The 15,761-nt window shown below is 42.5% G+C and overlaps 1 protein-coding gene across 1 annotated transcript; it reads left to right on the top strand.

Moving 5' to 3' along the window:
- The first annotated feature begins 674 nt into the window (after nt 1-674).
- SPRY2 (sprouty RTK signaling antagonist 2) lies at nt 675-9,913 on the top strand. The gene is made up of 2 exons (XM_060769509.2): nt 675-1,600; nt 8,073-9,913. Exon 2 carries the CDS (start codon nt 8,124-8,126, stop codon nt 9,063-9,065), a length of 942 nt encoding a protein of 313 aa, XP_060625492.1. The 5' UTR covers nt 675-1,600; nt 8,073-8,123; the 3' UTR covers nt 9,066-9,913.
- The last annotated feature ends 5,848 nt before the right edge of the window (nt 9,914-15,761 follow it).

Raw genomic sequence — 15,761 nt, 5'->3', positions numbered from 1 at the left:
CCATCCAGTCCAACCCCCTGCCAAGAAGCAGGAGAATGCATTCAAAGCAACCCCGACAGATGGCCATCCAGCCTCTGTTTAAAAGCTTCCAAAGAAGGAGCCTCTGCAACACTCCAGAGCAGAGAGTTCCACTGCTGAACAGCTCTCACAGTCAAGAAGTTGTTCTTACTGTTCAGATGGAATATCCTTTCTTGTAGTTTGAAACCATTGTTCTGCATCCTAGTCTCCAGGGCAGCAGAAAACAAGCTTGCTCCCTCCTCCCTATGACTTCCTCTCACACATTTATACATGGCTAAAATTCAACTTGCATATTCGATATTGACATTACGATTCATACCAGGAGCAAAATTAAGAGTTGTGAAGTAGCAACGAAAATAATATTATTGGGGGGGGGGGCGTTACCACAACAGAAGGAACTGTATTAAGGGCTCTCGGCATGAAGAAGGTTGAGAAGCCCTGCTCTGGAGTGTGTCTCCGCCGGCGTTGCCCTTTTGAATGAGCGGCGAGAAGCCGAGCCCAAGCGAGCAGGCAGGCAGGCAGGCAGGGAAAGGAGGGACGCGCGCGCATGCGCACACGCGCCCCCATTCTGGCGCTCGGGCGAGGAGGGAGGGGGGAGGAAGAGGGAGAAAAGGGGAGGGGGGGTGAGGTTGCAACGAGGCGGGACCGGATGCGATATATCCTCCGGGACAACAACTGCTCTGTTCCTCCTCGGATCCACATGACGCCATTTACTGCGGCTTTGAGCGGAGAGAGCTCACCCTGCCTCCTCCGGAAAGAAGAAGAAGAAGAAGAAAAGGAGGGAGGGAAGGAGGGGAAAGGAGGGGTGGGAAGGAAAGCGAGCCAGGGAAGGAGGGGAGGCGGCAGAAAAACGCCGCCGCTCCTGGCGCCCGGATCTCAAAGCTGCCCTTTCCTGCTCCAGCGCAGGGAAAGCGGGGGAAGCAAGCAGCAGGCGGGGGGCTTCTCCTTCTTCTTCTCCTCCTCCTCTCTCCCCCTTCTTGCTTGGCTTCCCTGCCTTTCCAGAAAGCCTTCTAAGTCTGGCTTGGCTTGGGGGTCTCGCGCACCTTGGAGAGAGAGAGAGAGAGAGAGAAAACACGCGCGAGCCCACGTTTCTGCACAAACAGCGCTCGGAGTCACGCAGCCACCTTCCAGCCTCGATTGCCCGTCTGCACTGTCTCTCTTCTCCCAGATTTGCTTGAGATCCTCGCCGCCGCTAGAGAAGAAACCTCCGAAGCCACTTTTGGGATCTTAATTCGGGGAACAGCCCAAGCCCTTCTCCCTTCGAGCCCCTTCTCGACGTCTCTGGCCATGCCTTCCTCTGTAGTGTGGTGATGCCTGGCTTGGGAGCGACTCCGGATTGACGAAGAGACCTCTGGTTCATTGAGAAAGAGAGAGAGAGAGGACAAGGCAACCTCGCCCCGATTGACAGAAAAAGGGGCGCCTTCACAAACAGCTCTGAGATTGGTTTGGGTTGCTATTTATTCGCCTCCGGGGGAAAAATAAAGGAAGGTGGGACGCGACTTTTTCCCCTCGTGGGTTTCGGAAAGGGAACTCAGCAAGCCGACGTCTCAATGATTCTTCTGGCTTGCAACCTGGACTTGAAGTGAGTTGGGGTGGTTTTTTTTGTGGGGGAGGGAATCAAGAAGGCTTTGGTTTCATGTTTTGGTGGGTTTGGATTGGGAAGAAGAAGAAGAAATCAAGGGGAAAGAAGGGAAGAAGAGAGTATTTGTGTCTGTGTGTGTTGTTAATGGAACGGATGGGGAGATTTCCCCCCTTTTTGCAGGAAACAAGCGCCTTGGGAAGAAGAGGGGGAAAGACTCAGGCTACAACTACAATCCCACATTATGAGAGTGTGGACTCGGGGCTCTTCCACACAGCCCTATATCCCAGAATATCAAGGCAGGAAATCCCACATTATCTGAGTGTGGACTCAACCCAGTTCAAAGTTGATATTGTGGGATTTTCTGCCTTGATATTCTGTTTGGAAGGACCCTGGGGAGAAGGAAGAGGGCAAACTTTGGCTGCAGGACTTTTCCCCCTTCTTTGCAGGAAAGGGGTCGGATTTTGAGGGAGGGGATGTTTCCAAGGTTTAATGTATTGTCAAGGCTTTCATGGCCTGAATCACTGGGCTGTTGTAGGTTTTTTCGGGCTATATGGCCATGTCCTAGAGGCATTCTCTCTTGATGTTTCGCCTGCATCTGTGGCAAGCATCCTCAGAGGTTTCTGAGGTTTCTCGGGCCCTTTCCACACAGCTAAATAAAAATCACACATTGGGTTGTTGTAAGTGTTTTAGGCTGTATGCCATGTCCCAGAAGCATTATCTCCTGACATTTCACCTGCATCTGTGGCAGGCATCCTCACAAACTCTGCCACAGATGCCGGTGAAACGCCAGGAGAGAATGCTTCTGGAACATTGCCATTCAGCCCGGAAAACTTACAGCAACCCAGTGATTCTGGCCATGAAAGCCTTTGACAATACAAAATCCCATGTTGTCTACTTTGAACTGAGTTATATGGCAGTGTGGACTCAGATAACCCAATTCAAAGCATTATATTGGATTTTCCACCTTGATAATATGGCTGTGTGGAAGGGCCCATAGACTGAAAGCTTGGAGAGTCACTTCCTTTCAGATGGTTTGGCCAGTGACAGATTTGCCCCAATTCCCAAAGGAGCTTTGGGCTGTTCCACACTGTAGAATGAATGCAGTTTAGCACCATTTGGAACTGTCCCGGCACCATGCTATGGAATTATAGGAGTTGTACATTGGCACTCTTTTTTCTGAAGACATTGTCAAACTCCAGTTACATTGATCCCACCATTTGCAGCCATGGGAGTTCAAGTGGCATCAAAGTGCATTAATCCTACTGTGTAGATGGGAAAACTAGGGTTACAGTGTAGCTCTGCCAAGAAATGTGTGCCTGACAGGATCCTGTCAAGTGAAAATCTTGTCCAACCCCAACCCCCAACTTCACTTGCTTGTTGCCCTTCTTAGGACACATCTGCACTGCAAAATTAATGCACTTCAACACCACTTGAATTGTCCTGGCTCAGTGCTATACAATCTTGGCTGTTCTAGTTTGGTGAGGCACCAGCACTCTTTGGCAGAAGATGAAATACTTTTTCAGGGCCCTTCCACATAGCCCTATAAACAAGACTATCAAGGCAGAATATCAATATCTGCTTTGAACTGGGTTATCTGAGTCCACACTGCCATATATCCCAGTTCAAAGCAGATATTGATATTCTGCCTTGATAGATTTGGTTATAGGGCTATGTGGAAGGGTCCTGAAAAAGTATTTCCACACTGCCGTATATCTCAGTTCAAAGAAGATATTGTGGGATTTTGTTCAACTCTGTGGAAGGGGGCATAAACTAGAATTCCTTATGTGTTGTTGAAGTCTTTCACGACCAGGATCACTGGGTTACTGTGAGCTTTCTGGGCTGTATGGCCATGTTCCAGAAGCATTCTCTCCTGATGTTTCACTCACATCTATGGCAGGCATCCTCAGAGGTTGAGGGGTCTGTTGGAAACTAGGCAAGTGAGGTTTATATATCTGGAATGCCCAAGGTGGGAGAAAGAGCTCTTGCCTGCTTGAGGCAAGTGTGAATTTTGCAAATGGCTATCTTGATTAGCAGTGAATGGCCTTGCAGAATTCCCTATCATTGAGTGGTGCCAAACCACCTTCGTTTGCCCGTGTAGATGCACCCTTAGGTGTCCTTTTAAAAGCCGCCTTCTTTGCCACTGCTGGAGTTGGTGAAGTCTGTGCGAGTGCAGATCGGAAGTGAGTGATTGCCTAGTTGAAATCTGCATTGTTTTGCTTCATGTGTGTGTATGTGCTGGCCTTTCAAGGCTTAAGACAAACCCATGAATCTCGGGGTGTTTTCTAAAACCCAGAGGTGGTTTTGCCAATTCCTTTCTCTGAAATACAGACTGTATTTCAGAGAAAGAAAGTAACAAAGCCCATTTGGAGTATTCCTTGCCTAAGAAAGCCCAGAGGTTCATGGGATCACCATAAAATCTATCTATAATCTATCTTATCTAGTTGTGAAGGGAGAGAGGAAGGAAAGGAGAGATCTTTCGCTACCTATTGCCTTGAAAACAGCCCTTTTTGACATCTGCTCCATGCCTCCCCTCCGCCTTCCTTTTTCATTGAAAAAGTTGTATTGTGTTAGAAATGGCTGTTGATCTTCCTTTCTTGCATCTGGCTTCATTTGCCCTTCATTTGCATAGACTGATCACAGGACTGAATATGGGAGTGAGTGCGGGGACCTCATAAAGATGTTGCAAAGGCCCCTGAACCCTCAAATATCATTTGCTTTTGAAGAAAAGTTTCCCATTGCCTTTTCCTGGAGAAAGGATCCCTGGAGTTATGTGCCATACAGATCCTTAGCAAACTGACTAACCAAGACCCTTCACCTCCCTCCCTCTCTCTCTCTCCCCCCCCCCCCCCTCTTGGCAGAATTATTTAACCAGAGAGGAAACTATTACTTTTTTTTCTTTTGCCCCTGAATGGACTTTGGCATTTGGCAAGCGTGTGAGCTCATCCGTTCCAACAAATCCTTAAGCAGCGAGGCACAAAAAAAAAAAACTTTTCAAGACTGCCCTGCATGCGTGTGTGCCTGCCCTGCCTCCTTGCTTTCAACAACTGTGTCATATTAGCAGAAAAACAGGGTGTGTTTCAGTTGAGGAGGGGAGAAAATAGCCCTGTCTTGCCTGAATGGCAGATATTGCTGGATCTCTGTGGGGTGAGAATGAGCTTTTTCCTGGGGCAATCCCATCCTCAGAGGTGGGGAAGCTGCTTGTAATGCAAAAAGACAGGAAAGGGAGAGAGAGAGAGAAAAAGAGAGTTCAGAGTGCTACTTTGTAATTCATGAGATGGGGATTTGCTTGAAATTTACACAAATTAGACAAAATGCCTAGCAAGCGCTGGAGGGGGAAACCTTCTTAAGAGAAGGGACTACTTAGATCTTGGAGTTTAGTAGGATTGGGAGGCATTTATTTTGGGCACGTGTTGTAAAGAGGAAGCATCCATCTCCCTACCTGCCTAGAAGGTGATTTGGAGTGGAGACAGAAATGGAGGAGGCTTTTTACATAACTGAAGTGCGGAAAGAGCCCTTCACCATCTCCTGCTGGGAGGAGGAAGGAAGGGAAGGCCGCCAAGCTCTCCTGATAAGGCAATCTTATTAGAAGCGCTATTCACTCCTCTCTTCCCTCCCACCAGGATGTCTCCTGTTTATCTCCAGGTTGTCTCCTGTCTCCCCGTGGGGGGTTCCTTTGAGGCAGGGCAGGGCAACCTAGAGGAAAGCAGACAGGCTCCTGAGATGCCACCTGCTACGCTCTTACTTGATTGATACAGAAAAGGAAGAGAATCTCGTAATTAGGAGAAGAAGAAATGGTGCCCAGTAGTATTTGGTGAATAGAAGAAGGGAAGATCCCAGATAGATCTTATCGTGATGAGTTCTGGACTGATCTGCAACCTGGTCCAGTGCAAGTCTACTTGGAAGTAGGATTCGTTTAGGCCCACAATGCTGAAGTTAATAGGTTTTTCATGGCTTTGAAATATAGAGTGGAGAGCTATATGCCATGTCTCTCACCTAGCCATTACAGCAGGTGATTAAAAGCTAAATAGGGTCAGCCCTGGTTAGTATTGAGGTGGGATACTGCCAATTAGTATTTCAGAGGAAGGACTGAATATTACTTGCTTCAAAAAACCATATAAAATGCATGCTGTCACTACAAGTCAATAGGCAACTTGAAGATACTTATGTGGTGTTGGTTTCCAAAAAATACCAAATTACAGGTGGCAGCACTAATCTACAAACCCCAGAATTCTGCAGGAGGCAGAAACCAGATTTAAAGTGGATCCATTCTCTAGTGTGATGAGGTAGTAGGAGTGGAGTATTATGCACTGATGAAAACTATCAAGCTATCCATCCAGAGCTTGGAAAATTGCATTTTCTAGCAAAAGAATGCACATCCTTAGCACTTTCTTCTCAATTCCTGTAAAATTAGTTCAGAAGAATTTGATACCTTTTGGGAAACAACATCCCACATATGTGGATGCTTTTGGGTTTTCTGTGTGGTACCTTTAAAAAACAAATTTGCCTCAGACTTTTTGAGAAGTAAGTTCAAGCAGTCCCATAGAGTTTACTTTGTTTAACTTGAAAGTGAAGGAGTATAGGATGGCAGTGATCTAATGCATGAAAGAAGTCCTGCAGAGTTCACTGGGATTTGGAGCCTAAGCTTATACTTAAACTTACTCCAACGTACCTTCTACCAAATTCAGTGAAGCATGCTCCCAGATATGCATAGGATTACAGTGAGATTAATTTGCTTGATACCGTTCTCCTTCAGCAAAATATAACTTTGTAAACTAAGTCGTATGCCAGGCACAAGGCTTTGCAAACTAGGTTGTGAGAAATCCACTTTTTTATACAGCAAACTTTAAAAAGTGTTTCATGTTGACAGTTTTGTTACTCTGTGGTGTATGGTTTATTAAGCTTCCATATAAAATAACATCCTGCTTGTAGCATGGTTTAAATTGGAGCAGTATTGTTATATGCCTTTTCCTGGAACCATGTGGTTTATAGTTTGCACGCAAGATATTTGTAAGCCAAACCACCTCTGCTGGCAACATCCAGGAAGTAAATGGATTATCTCTAGGTGTTATGAATGTACAATAAAAGCCTTTACAGTGCCCAGCATTGTGATGTTCAGGTACAAGTACTTAGAATTGCAAAATGGGGGGATCATTATGAAAATTCTGGAGAAAGATGCTTTGTTCATACTGTTAAGATCTGGCACTGCATTAACTTAAGGAGGACCTCAGAAACCCCATTCCTTCTTGGTGTTTTTATTGGAGAAAACATTGCATCCGAATTTTAAATTTCATTTCTATGTGATTGAAGTACAGAGAAGCTAGATTTGCACTGGACACAGACCTGACATTAGCAGATCCTATTTTGCTTGTAAGCATGGTTGAATTATGAGAGCTATCATGGTGTAGTGGTTTCAGCACTGGATTATGACTGTGGAGATCAGAGTTTGAATCCCTGCACAACCATGGACACCTGCTGGGTGACCTTGGACAGGTCACAGTCTCTCAGCCTTAAAGGAACACAAAAGAACACTCCCTCTGAACAACTCTTGCCATGAACACCTGTGACAATTGCTCTTTTGGGCCATGAGTCCAGAATTACTTGAAGGAACACAACAAGGACTGGTTGAATTACAACAGTGGTATGTAGGGTACAGAGGTGATCTCCTTTCTCCGGAAATACAGCCTTGCCTGTCTTTCATGGGTGGATGGCAGGGAAAGTGTGGCAAGTCATAGTCTTCTAAGTGGCCCTTATGCAAATGTTCTTAAGATAAACCTGCATTCTTGGAATACATCACCTGAAGTATTTGGTGAAAAGTTTAAAATTCTTCACATGCCACAAGTAGAAATTGTGGGTGACATATTTCAACCCTCTTCACTTGTTATAGTTTTAAAGGCATGGAAATATAAAATGTGGATAAGACAAAAGGAGTGCTTGAAAACAAATATCACACAGGTGCATGTGTCAAAGTGTAAAGTGATAGCCCTCTGAAATATGGATTTAGGAGGTCAACTAAGCTTTCTCTATGGGCCCTTCCACACAACCCCATATCCCAGAATATCAAGGCAGAAAATCCCACATTATCTGAGTGTGGACTCAGATAACCCAGTTCAAAACAGATATTCTGGGATATAGGACTTTGTGGAAGGACCCTAAGTTTGTGTTAACAGCAACCTTATGGGGACAATATCCAGGTGTGATACTGAGTCAGAAATGAATGAATATCTAGAGAAAAGTCTGTATTATCTGTAGAACTGATTTGCATTTAGGAGTTCCATAAAGAAAGGTTCCTTTCACTGATATTAGGTACTTTAAAGTAAAAGTTGGGTTGTCTTTGTTTTCAGTGACTGAGTGTTATGATGTATAAGATTCTAAAGCATGTTGCATGGCAAAACAACCACTACTGCCCTCCAAATATCACATGAAAAGGTTTTTAAAAAGGGGGAAACATTAATCCTCTCTTCCTCTTTCATAGGAATTCAGATGTGTTCTAACCTTCCTGGAGTGATCACTCTTCAGAGTACTGATGGAGACAAGAGCTCAGAATGGCAGCGGGTCACAGCCCTTACTACGGAGTCAGCATGACAGTGGGAGACAGTTTGGTGACTCTGACCCAAGGGATGTTCTGGTGCAGCAAGTTCACGTTTTGTCCTTGGACCAGATCAAGGCAATCCGAAACACAAATGAGTACACGGAACCGCCGACGGTTGCCCCGCGGCCTGGGGTAAAACCTGCATCACGTCCTCCAGCCCAGCACAAAAGTGAGAGGCCACATGGATTGACTGAGCAGCGGCATCTCAGCAGGGTCCAGCATCCCCCAGCCCACGTCTCTTCTCGGGCCCCCTTGTCCCGTTCCATTAGCACAGTCAGTACTGGCTCACGGGCCAGTACAAGGACAAGTACCAGTAGCAACTCCTCAGAACAGAGACTTCTGGGGTCATCTTTGGGGACGGTTGTGGACGGAATAATCCGAGTGCAGCCCAAGTCAGAGCTGAAGGTGAGTGAGCTTAAGCCCCCCAGCAAAGAAGACCTCCAGATGCATGTCTACCGGTGTGAGGACTGTGGGAAATGTAAGTGTAAGGAGTGCACTTATCCACGAACCCTTCCTTCCTGTTGGATCTGTGACAAGCAGTGCCTTTGCTCACCCCAGAATGTGGTTGATTATGGGACTTGTGTCTGCTGTGTGAAGGGGCTTTTTTACCACTGCTCCAACGACGATGAGGACAACTGTGCCGATAACCCTTGCTCTTGTAGCCAGTCTCACTGCTGCACTCGGTGGTCCACCATGGGGGTTGTATCCCTCTTTCTGCCTTGCTTGTGGTGCTACCTGCCGGCCAAGGGTTGCCTTAAATTGTGCCAGGGCTGTTACGACCAGGTAAATCGGCCTGGCTGCCGCTGTAAACACTCCAACACCGTGTGCTGCAAAGTTCCCAATGTTCCACCCAGAAACCTGGAAAAGCCAACATAGCATTACAGATCGGAAGTGTGGCAAATTACAAGGATTCTTTTGTAACATCGTATGCAGCCAACTAGAAGAGCTATAATTGTGGCACTGTTAAAGAGGATTGGGGGAGGGTCAGGGGACATTGAAGTTTGCAGTGACCTGCTTTTTTCCTGTGTGTTTGCATGGGCCTAGTTAATGGATATGTATCTTAGAATCTACCCATTGGAGCTCAGAAGGGGGTACACTTTGCAGGACCCAAATATTGCATAAGCTAACGCAACTCAGACACTCCTAGGCAATCTGTTATGTTGTATGTGTGTGTGTGTGTGTGTGTGTGTGTGCGCGTTTTGGGTTTTTTTAAATGAATAGTACATTTGTAAATTAGAAGACTACTTCACCCCACTCCCAATTATTTTCTGCCAGAGATGTGCTATATATTTTTGTATATAGGATATTTTCAACTGTGAAAACATGAGTGTCATAGAATATATGGCACAGGTCACAAAATATTATACTAATATGTTGTACATTCAAAAGAATGTGAAATCAATCAGTATGTTTTAGATTGTATTTTGCCTTACAGAAGCCCCTGAAGACTCTTATTTCCCCCATTTCCCTTTTGGACTTCATGTATATTGTACAGTTACAGTAAAATCCAGTCTTTATTTTCTAATTTTTTTTCAACATATTGTTTAGTGTAAAGAATATTTATTTGAAGTTTTATTATTTTATAAAAAAAGAAATATTTATTTTAAGAGGCATCTTACAAATTTCACCCCTTTTTATGAGGATGCCACAGTTGCTGCAAATAAGGGGTGGAAGATACATATGTTCCCTATAAAATAGAAAATATATTAACGTTTGAAATTAAACTGGGCTGCTTGTCATTCTTCTTCCAATGATTCTGTAAAAGGAAAGGTTTCTAATGTAATGAAGCTGTTTCTAAATGTTGACTGTTCACATGTCAAAATGCTGCAAAATTTACAGAAGTAAAGCATGTTAAGAGAAGAAAGCATAAATGAATGCTGATTAGTATGTGAATATTTGTCAAGAACTGAATGTATGGGATATGTGCAGCTAAAATCAAAGAGATAATTTTCCTTCCTTCTTAGTTGGCACAACATTTTTTCTTCCTTGCCAGTGTCAGAGAAAAGTGAGATTGGAAACTTCAGGATATGAACCAATATGGACCCTTTCACACTGCCATATAACCCAGAATATCAAGGTGCAAAATCCCACAATATTTGCTTTGCACTGATTTGTCTTAGTTCACACTGCCATATATTCCAGCTGTGTCGAAGAAGCCTATGTTAGTTGTTATGGGATGAGAAGAGGATAAGTAGTTGAATGTATACAGCAGCTACAGAGATACCACAAGGTTTCATTTTGGCCTGTGGCCTAAGTTCAATTGCTACCTCATCTAGAGTAAACCAGAGGAATCAATGAGATTTACACAAGTGTTGACTTAGGAATTAAATGAGTGAATCTACTTTAGATGCAAATGGCAGCTGGGTTTCAGCCTGTGTAAATTGCTTATTAAATATCTGGTTTATGAAAAGTATCAAAACAGAACCTTGATATACCTCAGGATGAGGAAGAGGCCAACTTTTATTAATGCCAAAAGTTTCAAAGATGCAAGTGCATTTCAGCTTATTCCAAGCATATTTTAAGTGGTGTGTGAAACAAAACTTGTTCAGTTGAATTGTTGCCAATGGCTGTTACCTCCACAGAGGTAACCTTCTGCTGCCAATTTTCCTACTGGAAATCTAAAAAAATTATTTACTTTTGTGTTTGAACTGCAAGGTCTGTTTATCCCACATTATCTGGCAGTGCAGACTCATATAATCCAGCAGAAAACCTAGGAACAGATCCTGGGATGTAGGGCCTGTCTGGAAGGGCCCTCTGTATCACTTTCAAATGGGTTACATGCAGTGGTGTCAGTTTAACCTTCTTTGACATCACATTCCCTGCATGGAATGTATTTGGAAAAGTAATTTAAAAAACCAATGTAGACTATAGATTGGTACATGTGACAGCCTGTGTCCTTCAGCTCAGTGTTTACAAAGGATATCTATATAAAGGATATATTCTAGTATGCGTTAGTCTCAGTTTGATGTTAGTACAAACCGTGCTTTGAAATCAGTGGAATTTATATTACTTCTGCCAAAGTCTCATTCATAACCATGGATCTACTCAAATTGGTAATAGCACCGACTTAGCCCAAGAAGATCCAAATACGTTTCATGCTTGTTTTCCATTGCAAAAGTATGTTTTAGGTAGGAAATAGTTGACCTTTAAAAAAACCCCACTTCAAACGATTTAAATACCCTGTAGAGCAGAAGTAGGAAACTATCCGGATGTTTTGCACTTTGACTTTCATCAGCCCCAGCTAGCATAGCCAACAATAAGGGATTATTGGGGAAGGTAAATCAAAGCATCTGGAGGGCCAAAAAAGGTTCCTAATTCTGCTTGAATGTGAACAATTCAGTAAGTGAGACATACAATGATTGCTTTTTTAAAAAGTGAATTTCTAACTTGAGCACATATCAAAGCACACTAACCATTGCTTTTATCGTATCCTACAATTCACTTGCCTGCTCCTTCTGTTTGACTGCATCTGTCAGCTACTATAGACAGCAGTGATCTTCAGAATTTTTTTCCCGACTACAGTTTTCAGGTTCTGAAAGTTCTCATTCAGCAATCCTAATTTTTGCTGCATCTGTTTTAACTTTTGTAAGTCACCATGGATCCTGACTTGGGAGTGAAGCAGAACTGAAAATATAGTTGTAGTAATTTTCCAAGCTGATCCTAGGTGATATTAGTTGACAAAAGCAAGGCTGAAGCTTAACAGATCTGGGAACTGTTCAGTGTAAACTAAGGCCTGTAAGGCTACAGAGGTTTGTTTTATGTAACAAAAAGTGCTCCATATATAACAAAATCCCTTTAGAAAACAAGTTCATCAGGAACACGTAAGTTAGAACTCTAAATGCCAGCATGCTTTGTGTCTCTATTTGGGTTCATTTTTACTCTTTATATTTATTGATAGCCTTTCAGTTATTTGTTTTACAACTCCCACAATCCTTAACAGTTAGACACACTGGGTAAGGTTAATGAGAACTGCAAACCCAGATTTGGATGGTTAGTCTCAATATTTCATCTGTTATTTGATGATCTTGCTCGTTTGAAAGGTATAGTATTTTCTTCAATCTCCTGGTTTTCAAAATGGCTCAGGTTTTGTTCCAAGTTTTCGAAAGAAAAGAAGCTGTAAGCCTGAACTCAGAATTAGAATGAGGCAAACTTGCATATTCTTTGTACTTGCTAATGGAAACATTGAGTTCTGGCTGCCTTTTAGGTGGAATTGCTGGCTTAAATAATGAGCCTCCAAGGTCAAATTTTTGCAAACTGCAGTGGACTTCTCAGAACTCAGAAAAGTTACTTGTACTCAACAAGCAACCTTTGCAAGTTCTGATAATGTGTTTTAGTGGGGGAAGAAAGAGTTTATTATTTCAGAAATCAAAAAGGGAAGAGTCCAAAGTTACACAAATATATCAAGGACATTTGGTTCATGAGTTGGACCCTAACACTGTTCAAACTCTATCCCCTTTTGCTGCATGAAAAGCTACTCCAGGGGTCTCTAGCATTCAAATCTGTGATCTAATATGTAGCAATGGGGCGTCCTGAGAATTATCTGGCTTCCTTTGGAAGGGCGGGTGTACACAGCAAGTTGAATCTCATTTCTTCTTACAGGCTTAAGGCAAATAATCATGATTTCAGTCCAAATCCTGCTGAAATGGTTTAAATAATTCAAGCACAGTAAATCTTTAAGCTTTGTTTTTTAAAAACCACTCAGATGCCTTAGCAACCAAAAATTAGCTCATTTTTTTTAAAAAAAATCATATCCATGGGAAGAAATCTGTGTGTTCAGGGCAGTCGTCAAGAAAAGACCATAATGATCTATTTGCTCAGTTAGATAGCACTTACTTTGAGAAATTGTCATGAGAATGGTTTCTCTAGAATAGTGGTTCTCAATCTTCCTAATGCCTCATATTGTGGTGACCCCAACCATAAAATTATTTTCATTGCTACCTCATATCTGTAATTTTGCTACTGTATCAATCTTAATGTAAATATCTGATATGCAGGATGTCATTCGCTGGACCAAATTTGGTACCAATACCCGATACGCCCAAATTTGAATACTGGTGGTGTTGGGGAGGGGGTGTTGATTTTGTCCTTTGGGAGTTATAGTTGCTGGGATTTATAGTTCACCTACAATCAAAGAACATTCTGAACTCCGCCAGTGATGGAATTGAACCAAACTTGGCACACAGAACTCCCATAACGAACAGAAAATATTGGAAAAGTTTGGTGGGCATTGACCTTGAGTTCTGGAGTTGTAGTTCACCTACATCCAGCCTTCTCTGCCAAAGGGCTTCCTAAGACTATCAGAAATAGGTGTTTTCTGATTAACATTGGTGACCCCTCTGCGACCCCTCCAGGGGTCCCGACCCCCAGGTTGACAAAGGCTCCTCTAGAGGTACCACCAATTGTAGTGATGTAGCAAGCAAGAGAGCAGAAGGCAGCCTAGGCCCAGAGCTTAAGAATATTACTCTGGGGACTACAACTCCCACAACCCTAGCAGCTATTTGGTTCTGGGAATTATAAGCCAAAATGGGATTTATCTGAACTCTCCACCCTAAGCCCCCTTCTTTGAAAGAACAGTGCTTGGCAGTTCCCTGCACAAACCTTTATTTGACTTGTGTGTGTGCGCCTTATTTATTTCAATGAGAAAAATAACCAAAATAAGTGCACATGATATATTAAATAATATTATCTATACCCGTGTGTTTAACTGTGATGCACTAGTATGTACTGATTTGTTATTTTGTTATTTTAGACAATTAACCCTATCTCCAAAATTTAATGTGTACCTTACGTGAAATGGAGACTTTATGGTAACATCTCTGTTCTTCTCTAATGGATATATACAAAGTTGTCTTATTTTGAGAGAGCAACAAAGAAGCACATGGGGATATACTTGGGTGGTTTCTCAACTTGTAGAAATGGAATATACGTACTCCTATCCTTAACACTTGCCTTGAACTTCTACAGAAGCCAATAAACATACATTTGAACATACATTTTGTTTTGAATAGATTTTAGTAATTCAGAATGGGAAATGAGAACTCTTTCCTCCCAAAATTACCCATATGTTCAATATAGCATGTTTAGCATGCCTCCTTTTCTTAAAAGGTTTTTACTCACACATATTGACTTGTTGAATTATTTCCAGGAAATGCAGTGAGGGGTGCATTCTTGCTGTGTTTCTCTGCATACACTCTTCATGCAGCAGCAGCAGATCTGTGTAAAAACCCATGCTCTCTCTCTATAGAATGCCTTATACCAGGCGTCCTCAAGCTAAGGCCCGGGGATCGAATACGGCCCTCCAAGGTCATTTACCCGGCCCTCGCTCAGGATCAACCTAAGTCTGAAATGACTTGAAAGCACACAACGACAAGAATCCTATCTAATCAGCCAAAAGTAGACCCACACTTTCCGTTGAAATACTATTAAGTTTATATTTGTTAAAATTGTTCTTCATGTTAATTATTGTATTGTTTTAAGTGGTTTTTTTCTTTGCATTACAAATAAGATATGTGCAGTGTGCATAGGAATTCATTCTTTTTTTTTCAAATTATAATCCGGCCCTCCAACAGTTTGAGGGACTATGACCTGGCCCTCTGTTTAAAAAGTTTGAGGACCCCTGTGTTATACAGATGGATATCAATGCCTTATACAGACAGATACCAATGATGAACACAGCTTGTTTCTGTGTGACATATCCAATGGCTGGACATACATTGTACAGATAATTATGCAAAGCCATAATTGTGTCTGATTCGTAATTGATAAATGTGTAAGCCAGAGTCTGGTTTTTATGCTCCACTGTACATAAAATCCACATGTGGTACAAGCTTGCTTTTTTGTGTGTCCACGTGTATCTATTTATGGAGTGCTAACTAAGACTCAGTTTAAACTTCTTCCATTTCTGTGCTATCTGTAGGCTATAATTTGCACAGAGGTTGGTTTGACCTATTATATTTACACTAGGGATTAGAAAAGCAATTCAATGAATTCTGAAGAAGTAAGGAACAGTGGCATTAAAAAAACATACTGGAAACTAAAACGTCAATGCTATGTCATTAGCTTCCTGATGCAAATAAACATTGATTAGCTTTCCAGTGCTGAAGAATACAGGAAGCATACAGGAAGAAGCTCGGATACTTTTAGAAGTCATAAAACCGCTTGCTTTGGTTGCCGAAATCTTTTGTCCTTCAGATGCAGTGAACTTCATCCCATCAATCCCAGTGAGCTTGAAATCACCTTGAGGAGACTGTTTTGGAGATGGTTGATTTAGAACTTCTGAAAACAGCATATGCTTTTTTTTGCAGTCTAGCAATGCAATCCAGTTATTGGTTAATTACATAACATATATTCCCATGGGTATTGCTCAATGACTAAATGTAAAATACAACTCCATTTTATGCTTGGTTTATAATAGTTGGGTTTTAATTCATCTGATGTTGAGCTGGAAAGATTTGGTTTCAATGCAGATTTGACACGTGGTTTGATTCAATGAGATGTAGTCACAAGCTAACTCTGGAAAAGAGTCAGTGTGATTAACGTGATTAAGAGCCGCATCGAATCCCTTGGGAGATG

Source organism: Anolis sagrei, chromosome 3 (genome assembly GCF_037176765.1).
Source record: "Anolis sagrei isolate rAnoSag1 chromosome 3, rAnoSag1.mat, whole genome shotgun sequence".
Classification (NCBI taxonomy): domain Eukaryota; kingdom Metazoa; phylum Chordata; class Lepidosauria; order Squamata; family Dactyloidae; genus Anolis; species Anolis sagrei.
The sequence above is the reverse complement of the archived record's forward strand: the minus strand, read 5'-3'. Positions and strand labels throughout refer to the sequence as shown.

Excerpts from the sequence above, each read along its gene's own strand:
- SPRY2 (XM_060769509.2), top strand. The coding sequence starts at position 8,124 with ATGGAGACAAGAGCTCAGAATGGCAGCGGGTCACAGCCCTTACTACGG.